The sequence below is a fragment of the Rhodotorula paludigena genome, assembly GCF_050403205.1.
Source record: "Rhodotorula paludigena JCM10292 DNA, Rt_paludigena_JCM10292v1_ctg66, whole genome shotgun sequence".
NCBI lineage: Eukaryota > Fungi > Basidiomycota > Microbotryomycetes > Sporidiobolales > Sporidiobolaceae > Rhodotorula > Rhodotorula paludigena.
In genome coordinates, this window is record NW_027481392.1 from 1 (window position 1) to 14887 (window position 14887).

The 14887-nt window shown below is 64.6% G+C and overlaps 5 protein-coding genes across 5 annotated transcripts; 2 read left to right on the forward strand and 3 right to left on the reverse strand.

Annotated features, from left to right (window-relative positions):
* Positions 1-539: 539 nt before the first annotated feature.
* On the reverse strand, positions 540-3948 carry JCM10292_003423 (uncharacterized protein; the record flags this gene model as incomplete). The annotated part of the gene is made up of 7 exons (XM_076652122.1): positions 540-772; positions 833-1082; positions 1144-1347; positions 1410-1636; positions 1700-1856; positions 1933-3204; positions 3481-3948. 7 exons carry the CDS (start codon positions 3946-3948, stop codon positions 540-542), a joined length of 2811 nt encoding a protein of 936 aa, XP_076502293.1.
* Positions 3949-5086: 1138 nt separating this feature from the next.
* On the reverse strand, positions 5087-8079 carry JCM10292_003424 (uncharacterized protein; the record flags this gene model as incomplete). Its single annotated transcript, XM_076652123.1, has 10 exons — positions 5087-5514; positions 5576-5926; positions 5986-6120; positions 6199-6363; positions 6453-7022; positions 7082-7309; positions 7373-7561; positions 7622-7780; positions 7841-7978; positions 8055-8079. The coding sequence occupies 10 exons, from the start codon at positions 8077-8079 to the stop codon at positions 5087-5089; spliced, it is 2388 nt and encodes a 795-aa protein (XP_076502294.1).
* Positions 8080-8286: 207 nt separating this feature from the next.
* On the reverse strand, positions 8287-9759 carry JCM10292_003425 (NUDIX hydrolase; the record flags this gene model as incomplete). Its single annotated transcript, XM_076652124.1, has 9 exons — positions 8287-8437; positions 8532-8788; positions 8851-8981; positions 9045-9077; positions 9138-9170; positions 9230-9239; positions 9303-9360; positions 9436-9487; positions 9585-9759. 9 exons carry the CDS (start codon positions 9757-9759, stop codon positions 8287-8289), a joined length of 900 nt encoding a protein of 299 aa, XP_076502295.1.
* A 57-nt stretch (positions 9760-9816) lies between these two features.
* On the forward strand, positions 9817-11926 carry JCM10292_003426 (uncharacterized protein; the record flags this gene model as incomplete). Its single annotated transcript, XM_076652125.1, has 6 exons — positions 9817-10152; positions 10223-10421; positions 10485-11084; positions 11391-11492; positions 11559-11736; positions 11794-11926. The coding sequence occupies 6 exons, from the start codon at positions 9817-9819 to the stop codon at positions 11924-11926; spliced, it is 1548 nt and encodes a 515-aa protein (XP_076502296.1).
* Positions 11927-12524: 598 nt separating this feature from the next.
* JCM10292_003427 (A/G-specific adenine glycosylase) lies at positions 12525-14853 on the forward strand (the record flags this gene model as incomplete). Its single annotated transcript, XM_076652126.1, has 5 exons — positions 12525-12902; positions 12966-13135; positions 13194-13650; positions 13723-14002; positions 14063-14853. The coding sequence occupies 5 exons, from the start codon at positions 12525-12527 to the stop codon at positions 14851-14853; spliced, it is 2076 nt and encodes a 691-aa protein (XP_076502297.1).
* Positions 14854-14887: the final 34 nt, after the last annotated feature.

The following is a 14887-nucleotide window of genomic DNA, read 5'->3' on the forward strand; positions in this document are numbered from 1 at the left end:
CCCCCCCCCCCCCCCCCCCCCCCCCCCCCCCCCCCCCCCCCCCCCCCCCCCCCCCCCCCCCCCCCCCCCCCCCCCCCCCCCCCCCCCCCCCCCCCCCCCCCCCCCCCCCCCCCCACAGTCAGAAAGAGGGGCTTTGGCGAAGTCTCCGACTGAACGGGCGGGAGAAGGGGTGACGAGGTGGTGCTAGAATGCTGAACGCGACGACGGAGGAGGGGAGTGGGAGGAAGGCACAACTTTTGCGAGGAGCGGGGGATTTTTTTGATAGTCAGGACCAGAGAGACTGGACAGAGACGAGGGGTTGGAAGGCTATCTACGGGAAAGGGTGAAGGGTGAAGAGGGTGTGTGGACATGTTCGGTGGATGACGCGAGGGAGGGCACAGAACCAGGAGAAGGCGGGAAGGAAGGACCGGGAGGGATGCACAGCTGGAAGCCGCGAAGGGCTCGAAATGGACATGGGGCGAAGTGAAGGGTGAAACGGGACACGGGCACAGATCCTCGAACACTGATCCGAAAGGCAACCGAGAACCGAGAGAGGCCGTCTAGTAGGCGTGCGGGAGCGGGTGGTGCCCGGCGAGTCCGCCGTTGCCGTTGAGCGGGCCGCCGAACCCGAGCGGCGGCAGGCCTTGCCGCTCGCGCTCCGAGGCGAGCAGCTTTTCGATGGTGATGAGGTGCTTCGAGTACGGCGTCGAGTATTTGCGCAGGTTGGTGAGCTGCACCGTGGTCTCGGCGAAGAGCTTCTCACGCTGCGCGCCGGCGGCGCAGTGCAGGCACTCTGCGGAGAGACACTTGTCAGCGGTTGAATAGTATCGAGCGGCACAGAGGACAGACGCACTTTGCATCACATAGTTGGCGTACGGGTGAACGAGCATCGCCTTGATAACGCTCGATCCGTCGGCGCCAGTCTGGAGAACCTCGTCGATGAGGCGGCGGCGCTCGTCGTCCGTGCTGTGCAGGATGCACTTCTCGACGACGTTCGAGGCAAACTTCTGCTGCGCGAGCGAGAGGAGCTGGCCGTAGATCTTGGCGACGACGAGCGAGCGGTCCGCCGTCTCGCCCTTCTCGATGACCCACTGGACGACATACTGCGGCGGAGTAACATAGGTCAGTAAGGTGAAGCTGTCGAAGCGAGAGAAGGTGACGCACGTTGCCGTACTGATCCTGGATGAGCGTCTGCGTGTAGCGGTGCAGCTCGTCGAGAAGCGCCCTCGTCTGCTGCGCGGGGCAATTCTCGAAGATGCGCTGCAGCACGCGGCAGCCGTACGGGTGCGTCGCGAGCGGGTGCACCTGGCCGAGGCAGGCGTCCGTGATGAAGTGGAGGTGTTCGGGCGGGACGCGCTCGAGCGCACGCTGCGGGTGCAAGAGAAGTCAGCGGTCATTCTCCGTTGATTGATAAACCCTTGCGACCGCACCTGGATGACGTGGTTGCTCTGCGCGTCCTTGGCGCACTTGAGAACGTGGCCGTCGAGCTCCTTGACGAGGCGAACCTGCTGATCGACGAGGACGTACTCGAGCGCCTTTTGCACAACGCGGCAGCCGTACATCTGCAGCGAGAGCTGCAGGACGTGTCCTTCGAGGACCTTGGCCATCGCCGTCTTCTGCACCTGCGAGCCCTGCTCGAAGAACTTTTGGATCACGTCTGCGAGCGAATGAACGCATGAGCCAGCGAGCCTCGTCTTCGGCGCGCGTGAGTGAGACGCACAGTTGGCAAAGACGTCGGTAGAGAGTTGGAGCATGTTGGGCAGGATCTCCTGGAACACGATCGCCTTGTCCTCGTTCGTCGCCGTGTCGAGCTTCGTCTGGATGTGGCGCGAGCCGAGCTGATCGCCGCTGAACTCGACGATGTGGCCCATGAGGTCCTGCGCCAACAGCCCAGGCAAGTCAGCACGCCGTGCTCGAGCGCAAACCATTAAGAGGAAGAGGTCAGTGACGCACCGGCAGCTCCCAGCTCCTGTTCCTGTTGCTGCGGAACTCCTCGAGAAGCGGGCTCCTGAGCGTACGCATGTCGGGCCCGTAGCCCGTACCGTAGCCGTGCGGCTGCACCGGCCCAGGCGCGACGTACTCCATCCCGCGCACCGCGCGGCCGAGGATGATCTGATGCTGCTGCCCGAGCTGCGGGCCGACGGGGTACCCGCCCGCGTGCTGGTGCACGTGCGGCGGCGCAGGCGCGTAGTGCCCGCCTGGGCTGCTCGCGGCGTCGAGGTGCGAGCTGCCGTACGTGACGGCCGGGCCGGGAGGCGGCGGCGCGGCAACGTACGGCGACATAGGCCCGGCACCGGGCTGGCCAGGGAGGCCGGAGGGCGTGTACGAGAATGATCCCTGGCGCGAAGGGGCGTTCGAAGGGGACTGGGCAAAGTCGGGCGGGAGGGCAAACGGCGGCATCGGGAGGCCCCAGTTCGGCACGGTCGAGTCGCGGCGACTCCCCGGAACGGTCGGCCCGCCGCCGTCAGGCATGGGCGAGTAGAAGCTCGGCTGAGCAAACGAGACGGGCGAGTACGGGTCCTGGTGGCCCACGTAGGGCGAGCCGGGCGGGAGGTAGAAGCCTTGCGCGGGCGCGTAGCCCGTCGAGTTCTGCCTCGTAGGCGGCTCACGCCCCGTAGGCGCGCCTGTGCCGGGAAGAGCGGCCGAGTAGGGCTCGGGCGAGTAGGGCGAGCGCAACGCGGCCCTCGCGCCCGCCTGAGCGCCCATCGCGCCGCCGCCGAGGCTCATGCCGCGCATGCCGAAGGCCAGCTCGTCTTCGGCCGCAGCGGCGTTGACGCCCGCCTGACCGAAGCTGTACGGGCCCTCCCCAGGACGGCCATTCCGCGGAGCATAGCCTGCTCCAGGAGGCGACATGCCGAGCGCAGAGGGGTGCGCGAAGTAGGGGTTGCCGAGGGGCGGAGGCGAGGGGTCGGGCGGCTGGAACGGGTAGACATAGGGGTTCGACGAGGGCGAGGGCGCTTCGTCTGTGGCAGCGGGGGTCGAAGCGTTGAGCGAGACGGACGCAGCGGTCGTCGGGTCCGTCGACGCTGCGCCGTTCGATCCATCAGGCGAAGTTTCGTTCGAGCTGTCGGGAGTCGACTGGGCGAGGGACGACGTGGGCGGCAGGAGGCTCGAACGCGAAGGTGCGCGCAGCGAGTCGGCCATGGTTGCGGGGGAGGACGGACGCAGGTCGATGGCCGACCCTGCTGTTCTCAGCTGAGGTCGGGACAGGTTCGAGGCGAAGTCCTGCGCGACGAGAGGAGGAGGACAAGGCACCAGCGCCGTCAGCTTTGGGTTCCCAACAAAGCGGTCGACACGGACTCCGTCGTCTGCGATCACGACGTTTCGGCCCTTCTCCTCTCTGCCGAAGTATCAAGAGCCAAGCGAAACGTGCTAAAGTTGATCGAGCACCGCCACCCACGTCCGTCGCAAAGCATTCGACGCGGGGGGCATGGTGGTCGAGCCTTCTTCGCCCCGTTTCTCCACCCGCAGCAGTCGAAAACAAGGTTGAGAGGGACGTACGCCGCTGAGTCGTTGCGATCCGCGAGTCTCGTCGCGCAATCGCAAGTCGTCGGACGATGCTGCCGCCCGTGCGCCAAAGTCGCTCGGCCAGTCGCTCGACAGGCGCGAGTCGTCGAGCCCGTCGACTGACCCACCTCCGCCGTTGTGCCGTCGCGTCGTCTCCTTCGGCGCGTACTTGCCGAAGCCGAATACCTCGGCTCCGATCACGAGGCTGCCGCCGGGCGTGCGCTGACCGTCGCCGAGAGCTGCATTGTTGCGGAACGCAGAGCCAAAGTGCCGGCTGCTCTCAATGGCGGGTACGCTGCGGAGGCCGGCCGGGAGGTTGCCGAAGGTCGGCGGCGGAAGCGAACCGAGGGAGAGGGAGCCCTTGGTCGTCGAAGAGTGCGGGTCGAACGACGAGCGACGAGGCAGGCCGAGGCGAGGAGGAATGGCACCGGGCGGTGCAGGAGATGCACGAGCAGAGTCCATCGTGTATGCTCAGACCTGCACAGCGCGAGGGTGGTCAGCTGTCTGACGCGCGGTAGGAGGGTGCGAATGCCCGGCCGTCTCGCCGCAAGGAGCTAGAAAGACGCACAATGCGCCAAATGCAAAGAGTGGATGCAGGAAGAAGCGGAAGGCGCAGAAAAGGCGCTTTGACCGGGATGTGCGGACGGTCGGCAGACGGGGAGAAGAAGCGAGAGCCTGCTACGGAAGGTCAGCAACCCGTTCCGCGCGGCTCGAACAGGACAGGCAGTAATCAGACTCACTCAACGAAGCGCTCAAGCTCAGCGACGGGCGGCCCGGCGACGGTTCGAGGCGAGGAAGAAGTGCGGCCGAAGGTCTCCTGGACGTCAACGGCGGAGGCGCGCAACTGTGTCAAGCCGAGTGCGTGGTGGTACGCCGGCGAGTTCAAAACACGCAGCGTCTACTCGCTCAGCTGCTGTCCTGCTCTGCCTCGGAGGCTAAGCACGCGGGACGCTGCTCCGGGTGAGGCGAGTCGGTCGGGCGGGCGAGCGAGGTCGTCTGCGCACTCTTCGGGGTGCACAGGCGCTCGAAGGCTGCGGTACAGATGCTGCTCGAGGCTCGTTGGATCTGCTTGGCTCTGGCAGCTGTGCGCGACGGCAGGCGAGGCGAGGTTCCTTCGACGCTCGTCTTGACGAAAAGCGCCGGTGCACGTCGAGCGGTTGACGGCGCGGACGGCTGGATGTGCCTGCTGGAGGTACTGTGTGGGTGCTCGACTGCGCTGCAGCTCGCAGGACGCTCGAGGGGGCGCAGACGCGGCTCGACGGGCTCGAGACTCTTGCTCGCGCGGTGAGCCGCCCGTCGCTCGCTCGCTCGCACGCTCGAACTCCGCCGCAGCCAACGCGTGCCTCGAATCCGCCGCCGCGCCCCTTTCCGCCGCTGGAGTTTCGAGGGGTCTACTTCTGCTCTCCTTTTTCTTCCGCTTCTGACTCTCACAGACACTGCCTGCCGAGCTCCCGCCACCCGCCCGCAGACATGCAGCGCCAGCAGGTCTCGCATGCTTCCGCGTCTGACAACCTCCTGCTTGCGGCGCTGCTGCCTGCTCGCGCTTTTTCCGCCTTGTTGCGAACAACCTGCTCAACTATTTCCCGTCTATCTTCACCCGCTACTCCGCGACAACGAGCGCAACCTTCTCCAACGCGCGCTCGAGCGCGCTCCACGCTTCGTCCTTCTCCTCCCCTTCGAGCGCCGCTCTCGCCCGCTCCACCGACTCGCGCACAACGGCACCCGCCGCGTGGCGGTCCTCAACGCTCTTGAGCGTGAGCAGCAGCGTGCAGGCGTTCGAGAGCATCTCGGGGCGGACCTGCGCCGACGAGGTGACGGAGCGAGAGGAGGGGAAGAGGTCCGGCACGAGCGCGAACCAGCGCGCGACGAGATGCAGCGCGGACGAGGGCTCGTCGGCGGGTGAAGGTGCGGGCGGTGCGGGTGCGGAAGAGGTGATGAGAGCGGATGAATCGGCGGATGGTGACGATTCCGGAGGAGAAGCGGCGGAATGTGAGGGTGGGTGCAGTAGCGAAGACACCACAAGTGAGGCTGCAGGAACAGCGTGTGAGTGAGTGCCTCGTGAAGACGCGCGAGAAAGTGGAAAACGCACAGCCCTCCTCTCCGCTCCCGGCCAGCAGCGTCAACCCAACGACTCCCTCGTTCACGAGCAGCGGGAACTTCTCGCTCCTCCGCACGAGCTCGCACAGTGCGTCCGCCACCTCCTTCTGGACGACCTTCTGCCGCGCGTCCTGCCGCTGCGCGTCGAGGTCCGAAGGAGCAGCGGAGAAGAGCGTGCGGATGAGGTTGACGAGCACGCGCGCAGACTCGGAGCGAGTGCGGAGGTCGTCCGTGCGTGTGTTCAGCGCGAGGAGGAGGTCGACCGGCGAGCTTGAGGTGCTGACGGTCGATGTTGACGAGTCGGGAGCGGCAGTGGGTTCGAGCAAGACGAGAGCATTCGGGACTGGCGGTGATGTGACGAGTCAGACGGGATCAGCAAGGGAGAAAATCGACTTGACGCACGGACGCCGGTCATGAGATGTTTCAGCAGGCCGATTGATGCGGGCTGTAGCGGCCCGACGACGTCGAGCTCTGGCCGGAGAAGCTGCGTAACAGGCGCAATGACGCCCGTCTCGCCGACGAGCTGGCGGTTGTCGGCTGCGTAGGCGATTCAGGCAACCTCAATAACATATTCTCGAGATGCGCTGGGCCCGAAAGCAGCGCAGCTCGACGCACCTGGGATGGCGAGGTGTCGCAGCAAGCTGACAACGCCGAACAGTATCTGGGTCGTCTCCCCCGGCCGACCCGACTTGTTCAGCGCGCCCTCGACGCGATCTCGGACGATGCGGGCGAGAGGAGCGGCGAGTCCGTAGTCGTGCACGAGCGAGCGGGTGTACTCGTCTGTGTCGTCACAAAGGATTCATTGATCAGCTCAGCAGCCTGCGTCAGCGTGCCTTCAAAGACGATCAAGGGAGGGACCGTGACCGCACCTTTTCGGCCCAATGCCGCAAGCATGTGCGCCGCGCAGATGAGCATGTCCTCCCTCCCCTCGCTCTGCGCCTCCTCGACCCAGCTCACCAGCATCTCGACCAGCCAGCTCTTGCCCTCCAGATCATCGCTCGAGCGGGTCTCGGCCCACAAGCGCTCCATGACGAGGTCCGAGTTGGGTGCCTCGACGACAGCGCGGACGAGCGACGCCTTCGTGGTCGAGAAGGCCTTTGCAAGGCGCTCAGGTTCCGAAGTCGCGGTCATCCAGTAGGGCGGCGGGGCTGCCTTGTGGATGAAGGTGAGGAGGTGATGCAGGAGCGTAGACTGCGGGTACGGGAGGGAGGGAGCGTAGGTAGAGAAGGCGAGGGCGGATTTGACCGAGTCGAGGTTGAGCGCGAGGGTCTCGAGGAGCGAGGAGCAGACGGTCAAGAGCTCGACGTCGGTGTCGAGGTAGTCGGAGGCGTCTTCTGGAGAGATGCGGGAGGGTAGGGAGGAGGGGGATGGTGCGGACTGGACGGCGAAAATAACCGAGGCGAGCGCAAGGACACCAGCAGGAGGAAAGTCGTCTTTGTCTGTGCGGAAATCAGTCAACGAGACGGAGACAAAGCCCGAGCTTGCGAGATGTACGCACTCTCGCCCAGCACATCCTCGAGCACGTTTGCCGCCCATTCCACCGTCGTCCGCCCCAGCGCGAGCCTCTCCTCCCACTCATCTTCGTCCATTCCCGTAGGGACGTCCCGTGCCCAGCACCCGACGACGCAGACCGGCTCGGTGCGCTTGCCAGCCGTTGTGCGCGCGTCGAGTGGCGCGAGCAGCGGCGTGAGGATCTCTTTGCGAGTGAGCTCGCGTCGCATTGGGTCTGCGTGCAACATCTAAGGCCGTCAGCACCATGCGAGAAGCGGCATGCCAGGTGAAAGCGCACCGAATTTGAGCGACGAATTGAGGAATGCGCCGGTCGTTGCGCGCAAGAACTTGAGCTCGTCGACGCTCAATCGCCTCTGCGGCTCCTTCAGCTCCTCGTCTTCTTCATCAACGATGTCGAGCGTGCGGGCAAGCAGCTGTGCAAGCAGGAGCGGGATGCCAGCGTCGAGAACTTGCTGGCGATTCGCATCTGGCAGTGCGAGAGCAGTCAGCGGGTCATCTTTCCGCTCGGACGGTGCCTCTCACGTACCATGGTCGAAGCATAAGTTGCCGACGACCCTCGCGAGCTCTGTCTGAGCGCTCAAGAGCTGTGCACCGCCCCCACCTGCGCTCTGGACAGCGGCGGCGAGCAGCCTCGCTACAGCCGTGATCGCGCTGCCAATCTCCCCGACCGCTGTGCGCAGGTCCTCTGTTGAGTACGAAAGTGTAAGCGAACCCGTGCAAGCCATTGCCAGCGAGAGATTCGCACCACTCCGCAACCCGTCGGCGAGCTGTCTCGCTCCTCGCGCGACCCAGGCCCAGTCCGAAGGCCGGAAGGAAGGCTCGCTTGCCTCTTTCGCAGCGCTGACGAGCGCGTCGACCGCCGAACGGAGCGTCTGCGGAGTTGCTGGAGGATTGACAATGGCGGTGCGAGCGGGTCAGCAGAAGAGAGAGGTGCCGCCGGACAGAGACAGGCAGCGCACTGATGGCTTCTCGCAGGATGGACATCCTTCGCGCTGTTCCGTACGCCAATCGAGAATGCGGAGAGAGGAAAGAGGATGAAGGCCGCTTTCACGAGGAGCTGGCGACGACGAAGAGAGCAACGACGCGCCCCAATGCACTTTCGGACGGATCCTGACGCAGATATACAATCACAACAGCGGGAACAACAGTTACTCAGCCAAATGTGGTGACGCCTCGCACCGTTGTGCGTCCTTACAGCTTACTCCCCTTCTCCTCCGCCTCCTTTCGCTCGCGCCAGCGTTGTCGGAACCTATGCCACTTTGGGTCCCGCATCGCGAGGCGGATTAGCGCGTCGTGGGGCAGCTGGGATGGGCTGTAGAGCTCAAAGTCGGGTTGCCGTTTGCTGCGGAAGAGAAGGCGTCGGTGTTGGCCACGTAAGTGGGACAGATACTGAGCAGCTTCAACGGCATCAGCAAGACAAAGATTCTGAGACGCACTACGCAATCATGGCGACGTGGATCAGAATCTCCGCCGTCAGCCCCGTGATCGCTTGAGGGTCCGCCTCGAACGAATGGAACCGATGCTTCCTCCCCTCGTACCAGCCGTAGTCCTCGGTCGAGTGGTACGGGATGCGACCCTCTTGCACAGCGGGCGGGTGCGGGTGGTGAAAGACCGGGTGTGAGGGGGACGAGGTGAGGAAGGCTTCGAGGGGGAAGGAGAAGAGGTCGTCGACTTCGGAAGGGTTTAGCTCGGGCTGCCAGAGTAACACAATCAGCTCAACGGTCATACTTGTTGTAGATTCCGAGTTTGATGTACCTTGAGCGAGTAGTCGAGCACGAAGCAGACGACAGGCGTGACGAGCATCATGGAGCGCGCGAGAAAGGGCGGCAAAGCCGTGAGATAGCGTATTCGGGTCGTGTCGATCGGGAGCCCAACTTCTTCGTATGCTGCGAAAGCGATTGTGATCAGCCGAGCCCACGTAGAACACTGGTATCGAAAGACTGTCGCACCCTCTCGTCGCGCCGTCGCTTCGAGGTTCAGGTCTGCAAGCGTGGTGCGGGTCAGCACATCCTTCTGATACACAGCGGACAGTTGAGACGTACCGGTGTCGTCCATCTTTCCGCCTGGTAGTGCAACTGCGGATCGGCAAGGGGTGAGCTCTACACCGAAGGAAGGTCATTGTCGCTCAACAAACCTTGTCCCGGCTGCGGGAGACAGGTGATCAGCGCAAAGCAGTCTGATTAGTGCAGTGTGGGGCGACAGCGCACATAGGTCCGCAGAGTCGCGCTTCGGGTCGAGAGGAGGATATTCAGGTTGTCGCCGGATCTGTCAGGGGCGGAGCAGCTCAGCTCGTCTCGCTCAGAGCAACGCGACAGACTCGAGACCGCTACAGCGCCTCACCTCGAGCCAAAGAGGCAGACGAGGACGGCGGCGCGACCTTCGGGAAACGGGTCTTGTGGGGCCGGAAGCCGGCGACGGCGAGGAGAAGAGCGCGACCAAAGCATGGGAGTTCAGCGCAGGTCTCTCAGCAGCAAGAAGGAGGCACACACAAGGGTCTGGCGGTGGCTTGTAGCGCGCCAGGCGGGCGAGAGCGTCGAGCGAGCGGGACGAGAGCGGTTCGATCGCCGACAGCGCCTCGTCGGCGTCGTGCGAGAGCTCGTGCGCAGCGTAAGTCCCAAAGTCGTCCATTTCTGCGCCGCTCTGGCTGTCGTCGTCTTCCTTCATCGCGAGCGAGTGACGGGGACGAGGCCATCCCTCGCCGCTCTCGCTCTCGCCGCGACCATGTCGGGCCCGCCAAAGCTCTCGTTCGGGCTCAACAAGGCTGCGCTCCCGCGACAAGCCCCGAAAAAGCCCGCCAAGGGCAAGCCCGTCTTTGGCGGCGCAGATGACGACGACGACGAAGGGGGAGCGCTTCCTCCGGCGCACCTCGACACCTCGCGGTCCAAGAACCGCCCGGCCGTGTCGACTGCGAGTTTGTCGAGGGCGCAGAAGGCCAAGCAGCAGGAGGAGCTTGCGCTGGACAGCTCGGTGTACGAGTACGACGAGGTGTGGGACAACATGAAGGCGGCAGAGAAGGCGGCCCAGTCGGAGCGCAAGAAGGAGTCGGGCGAGCGGAAGGTATGTTGCTGCACTGCTATCTGTACCCTCGATCTCACGCGCTGATCCGCTTGCCCCGCTTCCATCGCAGCCCAAGTACATCAGCCGCCTCATGGAGACGGCCGAAATCCGCAAGCAGGACCGCTTACGTGCAGAGGACAAGATGATCCAGCGCGAGCGCGAACGCGAGGGCGACGAGTTTGCCGACAAGGACGCGTTCGTCACCGAGGCGTACAAGAAGCAGCAGGAGGAGCTGCGCGTCGCGGAAGAGGAGGAGAAGAAGCGCGAGGGCGCGCCATTCCCGCTGCTTCTGCTGCAGTCTTCGATTGCTCACGTTCTTCCTGAACCAACAGAGGCGCAGAAGAACAAGAATGGCGGCCTCACCTCGTTCATGAAGAGCTACCTCGACTCGACCGAAGCCGCGCACGCCGCCGCCGTCGCCGGCTCCTCGGCCAAGGTCCCGCTCGGGCCCGCGCGGCCGACCGAAGCCGAGCGCGCAAAGACGGATGCCGAGCTCGCGGCCGAGCACGAGGCCAAGACGGGGCGGCGCGTCGAGGTCAACGAGGACGGCGAGATTGTCGACCGCCGCCAGCTCATGTCGGGCGGGCTCAACATTGTCGCCAAGCCGAAGCCGGGCGCCGCGTCGTCGGGCTTCGCCGTGCCCATCGCGACGCGTGCACCACCAGCAAAGGAGGACCGCACCGCGGCCGAGTCGCTCTTGCATCCGGGCGTGTCGCACGCCGAGCGCGTGCGCCAGTCGCGCGAGCGCCAGAGCCGCATGATCGAGCAGCAGATGGTCGAGCTCGAGGAGCGCAGGAAGCGTGAGGCGGAGGAGGCACTCGAACACAAGGTGCAGAAGGTCGCCAAGCGGAACGACGAGGACCGCGTTGCGGCGCTCAAGAGGGCGGCCGAGGAGCGTCGCAAGAAGCGCGCGGAGGAGGCCAAGGCTGCGGGTGCTTCCTGAGGCTGTGCATGTTCGTCTGCATTGTTGTCCGTAGTTGTTTCCCGCCTGTTGTCCCTCGCATCTTGCAACCTCTCCTTCTCCCGCCTCGCCTCGTCTCGCCCGGACGGCTCCGCGGCGATGTCTGCGAGCTCGAGCACACCTCGCAGAGCGGTTCTGACCGTCGGGTCTACACATTTTGACCCACTCGTCGCTGCGGCACTCTCATCACCGTCTCTCGCTGCCCTCGCCTCGCTCGGCGTTTCGTACCTCCTGGCGCAAGTGGGGAACAGTGCGCTGCCATCAGACTGGAACGTAGGCAGCAGCGAGCTCCCGAGCGGGCTCCAGGTCGAGGTTGTGCGCTTCCTGGACGACCTCGAGGGCAAGGTGGGGAGAGCAGACGTCGTCGTCAGCCACGCAGGTGAGCGCCTCTCTGGCTCGTCCGTTAGTTGAAAGAGCTCAAAGCAACGGTCTGACGCACCTGCAGGCGCCGGCTCGATCCTTTCCTTCCTTCGCCCTCTCAACAGTTCAGACGCTCCCTCCGACTCGCCTCGCCCGCGTCAGCTCGTCCTCGTGCCCAACTCGACGTTGATGGATTCGCATCAGTCAGATCTGGCGGACGAGATGGAGAAGAAAGGCTGGGCGACGATCTGCCGCCATCCGAGGTGCGCGTCCCTCGCTTTTTTGTCTGCGACCGCGGCTGAAGCCCTGCTATTGCTCAGCGACCTCCCGAAGACACTTGAAGGTCTCGTGGCGCAGGCGAGCGAGAAGGGCGAGATCGCGCAGCCAAAGTACCCCGAGCTGGACAAGGCGCGGGTGCAACGCATCTTGGACGAGACGCTGAGTTTCGCATGAAGCCCTCAAAATCGTGCGCTCTTTGAGTTCATGCTGGATGACTACTGCAGCTGCTAACAGGTTGTCCTGCAGGTCCTTACGTTCTGCGCATCTAAGGAGCTCTCGCCCACCGGCATGCATTTTCCTTCTGGTCCAACGCTCGGCACAGCCTACAGGCCAGAAGGACCGTTGTCGAAACGGACTCTCATCGTCATCTGCCGCCCGTCTGGATGCGTCTGCGTCCATTCGCTGGTCGGCACGCTTCATTCTGCCGGACCCTGAGAACCGGCACCGCGGTCCAGACGGCTCCTTCCCTGACCGATCAGACGCCGCCCATCGTCTGCTTCTACACGACCGACTTGGTGCAAGGACGGGGCGGCAGGAGCTGTAGATGGATACTGCGACAGAACACCCTGCGATTGGAGGGAATCGCGAATCCCGAACTGGCTGGTCCAGCATGACACGTCGTCTCGAGAGCTCGACGTGGATACTGTGCATCTCTGAGAGGCTCACGAGGAGCTCAAGGTCGTCAGGAAAGGCTGGGTGCGGGCTGACATCTGCAACTTTCGCCTTCGCTCCGCGACGCGTCTCCTCGCGCTTCCGCTCCATCCGCATCGCCATGCCGCCAAGGAAGAAGGCTGCAGTGACTCCAGCGCGAGCACTGCCGCCGCCGAACACCGCGCACCCCTGCGCGTCGCTACTGCCCGCCGTTTTCGCCCCCGCTTCCTTCGCCGATCGTCCGCACCCCGCCGCGTACCACTGCCTCCTTAAATCGCCGTTCTACACGACTGAAGCGCCTACTTCGAGCGCAAAGAAGCGCAAACGGGACGAGCCGGCGCTTCCGCCACCGCTGGAAGGGGCCGTCGAAGCGGAGGTCGTTCAGCGAGCTCTCCTCGCATGGTTTGATGGCGTCAAGGAGAAGCGTGGGATGCCCTGGCGCAAGGAGGTCGACCCGAGGACGCTCAGTGAAGAGGAGCGCGGGCAGCGCGGGTACGAGGTACGCCCTCCCGTCTGCTCTCCACGCTCGAATGGCTATGCTCACATCGCCTGTCGCCCGCAGGTCTGGGTCTCAGAGATCATGTTGCAGCAGACGAGGGTCGAGACCGTCATCCCGTACTGGCGCAAGTGGATGGACAAGTTCCCGACTGTCGCAGGCCTCGCAAAGGCCGACATTGAGGAGGTCAACGCCGTCTGGCAGGGACTCGGGTACTACAGCCGCGCCAAGCGCCTGTGCGTTAATCACGAATCCTCCTCGACTTCTTCACGGACTGAGCTCTGTTTCGTGCAGTCTCGACGGCGCCAAGACAGTCATGCGCGAACACTCCGGCGTTCTCCCCTCGACGGCTGCAGGCCTCCTCTCCATCGACGGCATTGGCCCGTACTCGGCGGGCGCCATCTCGTCAATCGCCTTTGGCGAGCGCAGCGCCATGGTCGACGGCAATGTCGTCCGCGTCCTGAGTCGCTTGACGGCGCTTCACGCGCCACAGGCCGCCAAGAGCACGACGGCGTTCATCTGGGCGTTGGCGGACGTGCTCGTCCCGCCGCAGCCGGCGCGGAAGAAGAAGGCAAGGGCGACTGACGGCGAGGACGCCGGGAAAGAGCAACCGCTCGAGAACGTCGGCGGGCCGAACAAGCCGGGCGCGTGGAACCAGGCACTGATGGAACTCGGCGCGACGGTGTGCACGCCGAAGAATCCGGACTGTCCGTCGTGCCCGCTGCAAGACCAATGTCTCGCTTACGCCGAAGTGAGCAGCCCACCTCCTTGCCTGAGCTGGGCAGAATCCACGCTGACTGCTCATGAGGTTACTGTTGCGCAGGCTCGCTACGTCGCGCACGCCTCGCGGGCGAAAGGCGACTCTGCTCTAACCGCCTCTTCCGCGCCAGACATCGAAGACCTCTGCACACTCTGTTCGCCGCTTCCGTACGAGGACGCCATCGAAGCGCGTCAGCACACCGTCGAGGTCTACCCGATGGCCAAGGAGAAGGCGAAGAAGCGCGAGGAGGACACGGCCGTGTGCGTGGTCGAGTGGGTGCCGAGCGAGCACTTTGTGGGCGAGGAGGGGAGGATGGTGCTGCTGGTCAAGCGGCCGGAGAAGGGTGCGCACTTTGCTTTCCTCGCTGCGCCATGCATGTCATGACTCAAGCGTGACACTGCAGGCCTCCTCGCCGGACTGTACGAATTCCCAGCCGTCGATCTTCCGCCCGAAGAAGCCTCATCCTCGACTTCCTCCTCGCGCACGAAGCACCTCAACTCGCTTCTCACGACCCTTCTCGAAATCCCCTCCTCCACCTTCCGCTCCAGCGACCAGACCTCGTCCTCCACCTCTACTCCGCGCGTCATCTCGCGCAAAACCCTCCCCGAGGTGGTGCACGTCTACAGCCACATCACGCGGACCTACCTTTCTGAGCGAATCGTCCTTGTCTCACCTTCTCCTCCCGCCCTTCGCCCCGCCGCCTCGCCCTCGCCATCGAAGAAGGGCGACGACGGCAAGGCTCCGCTCGTGCAGTCGCTCGCGGGGCGCGCAAAGTGGGTTCACGCCGAGGACGTCCCGACAAACAACATCGGCGGGGCGGTTGGCAAGATCTGGGAGGAGCGCGAGCGCGTGGAAAAGCGGTTGCCAGGGGGCGGAGGGAAGGGTAAGAAGGGGGCGGCAAAGGCCGGAGGGAAGGGGAAGAAGCCGCTCGTCGAAAAGGGACAGGGCAGCTTGATGGGCTTCTTCGCCAAGAAGGACTCCGTCGGCTCCGCGTCGCCGGAGAAGGCGAAGAAGGAGGCTGCTGCGCGGAAGAAGGAGGAAGTCGACGACGAGGTTATCGTCATCGACGAGCCCAAGACGGTCGAGGTGTCGACGCAGGCACCAGTGGTCGTCACGGAGGTCAAGGTGCAGGAGCGCAGCGTCTACAAGAAGAGGCGGATAGCGCCGAGCTCAGACGAGGAGGATGAGGTGTGAGGAGCTTGCGAGCGTGCAATGCGTAGTGCGCTAA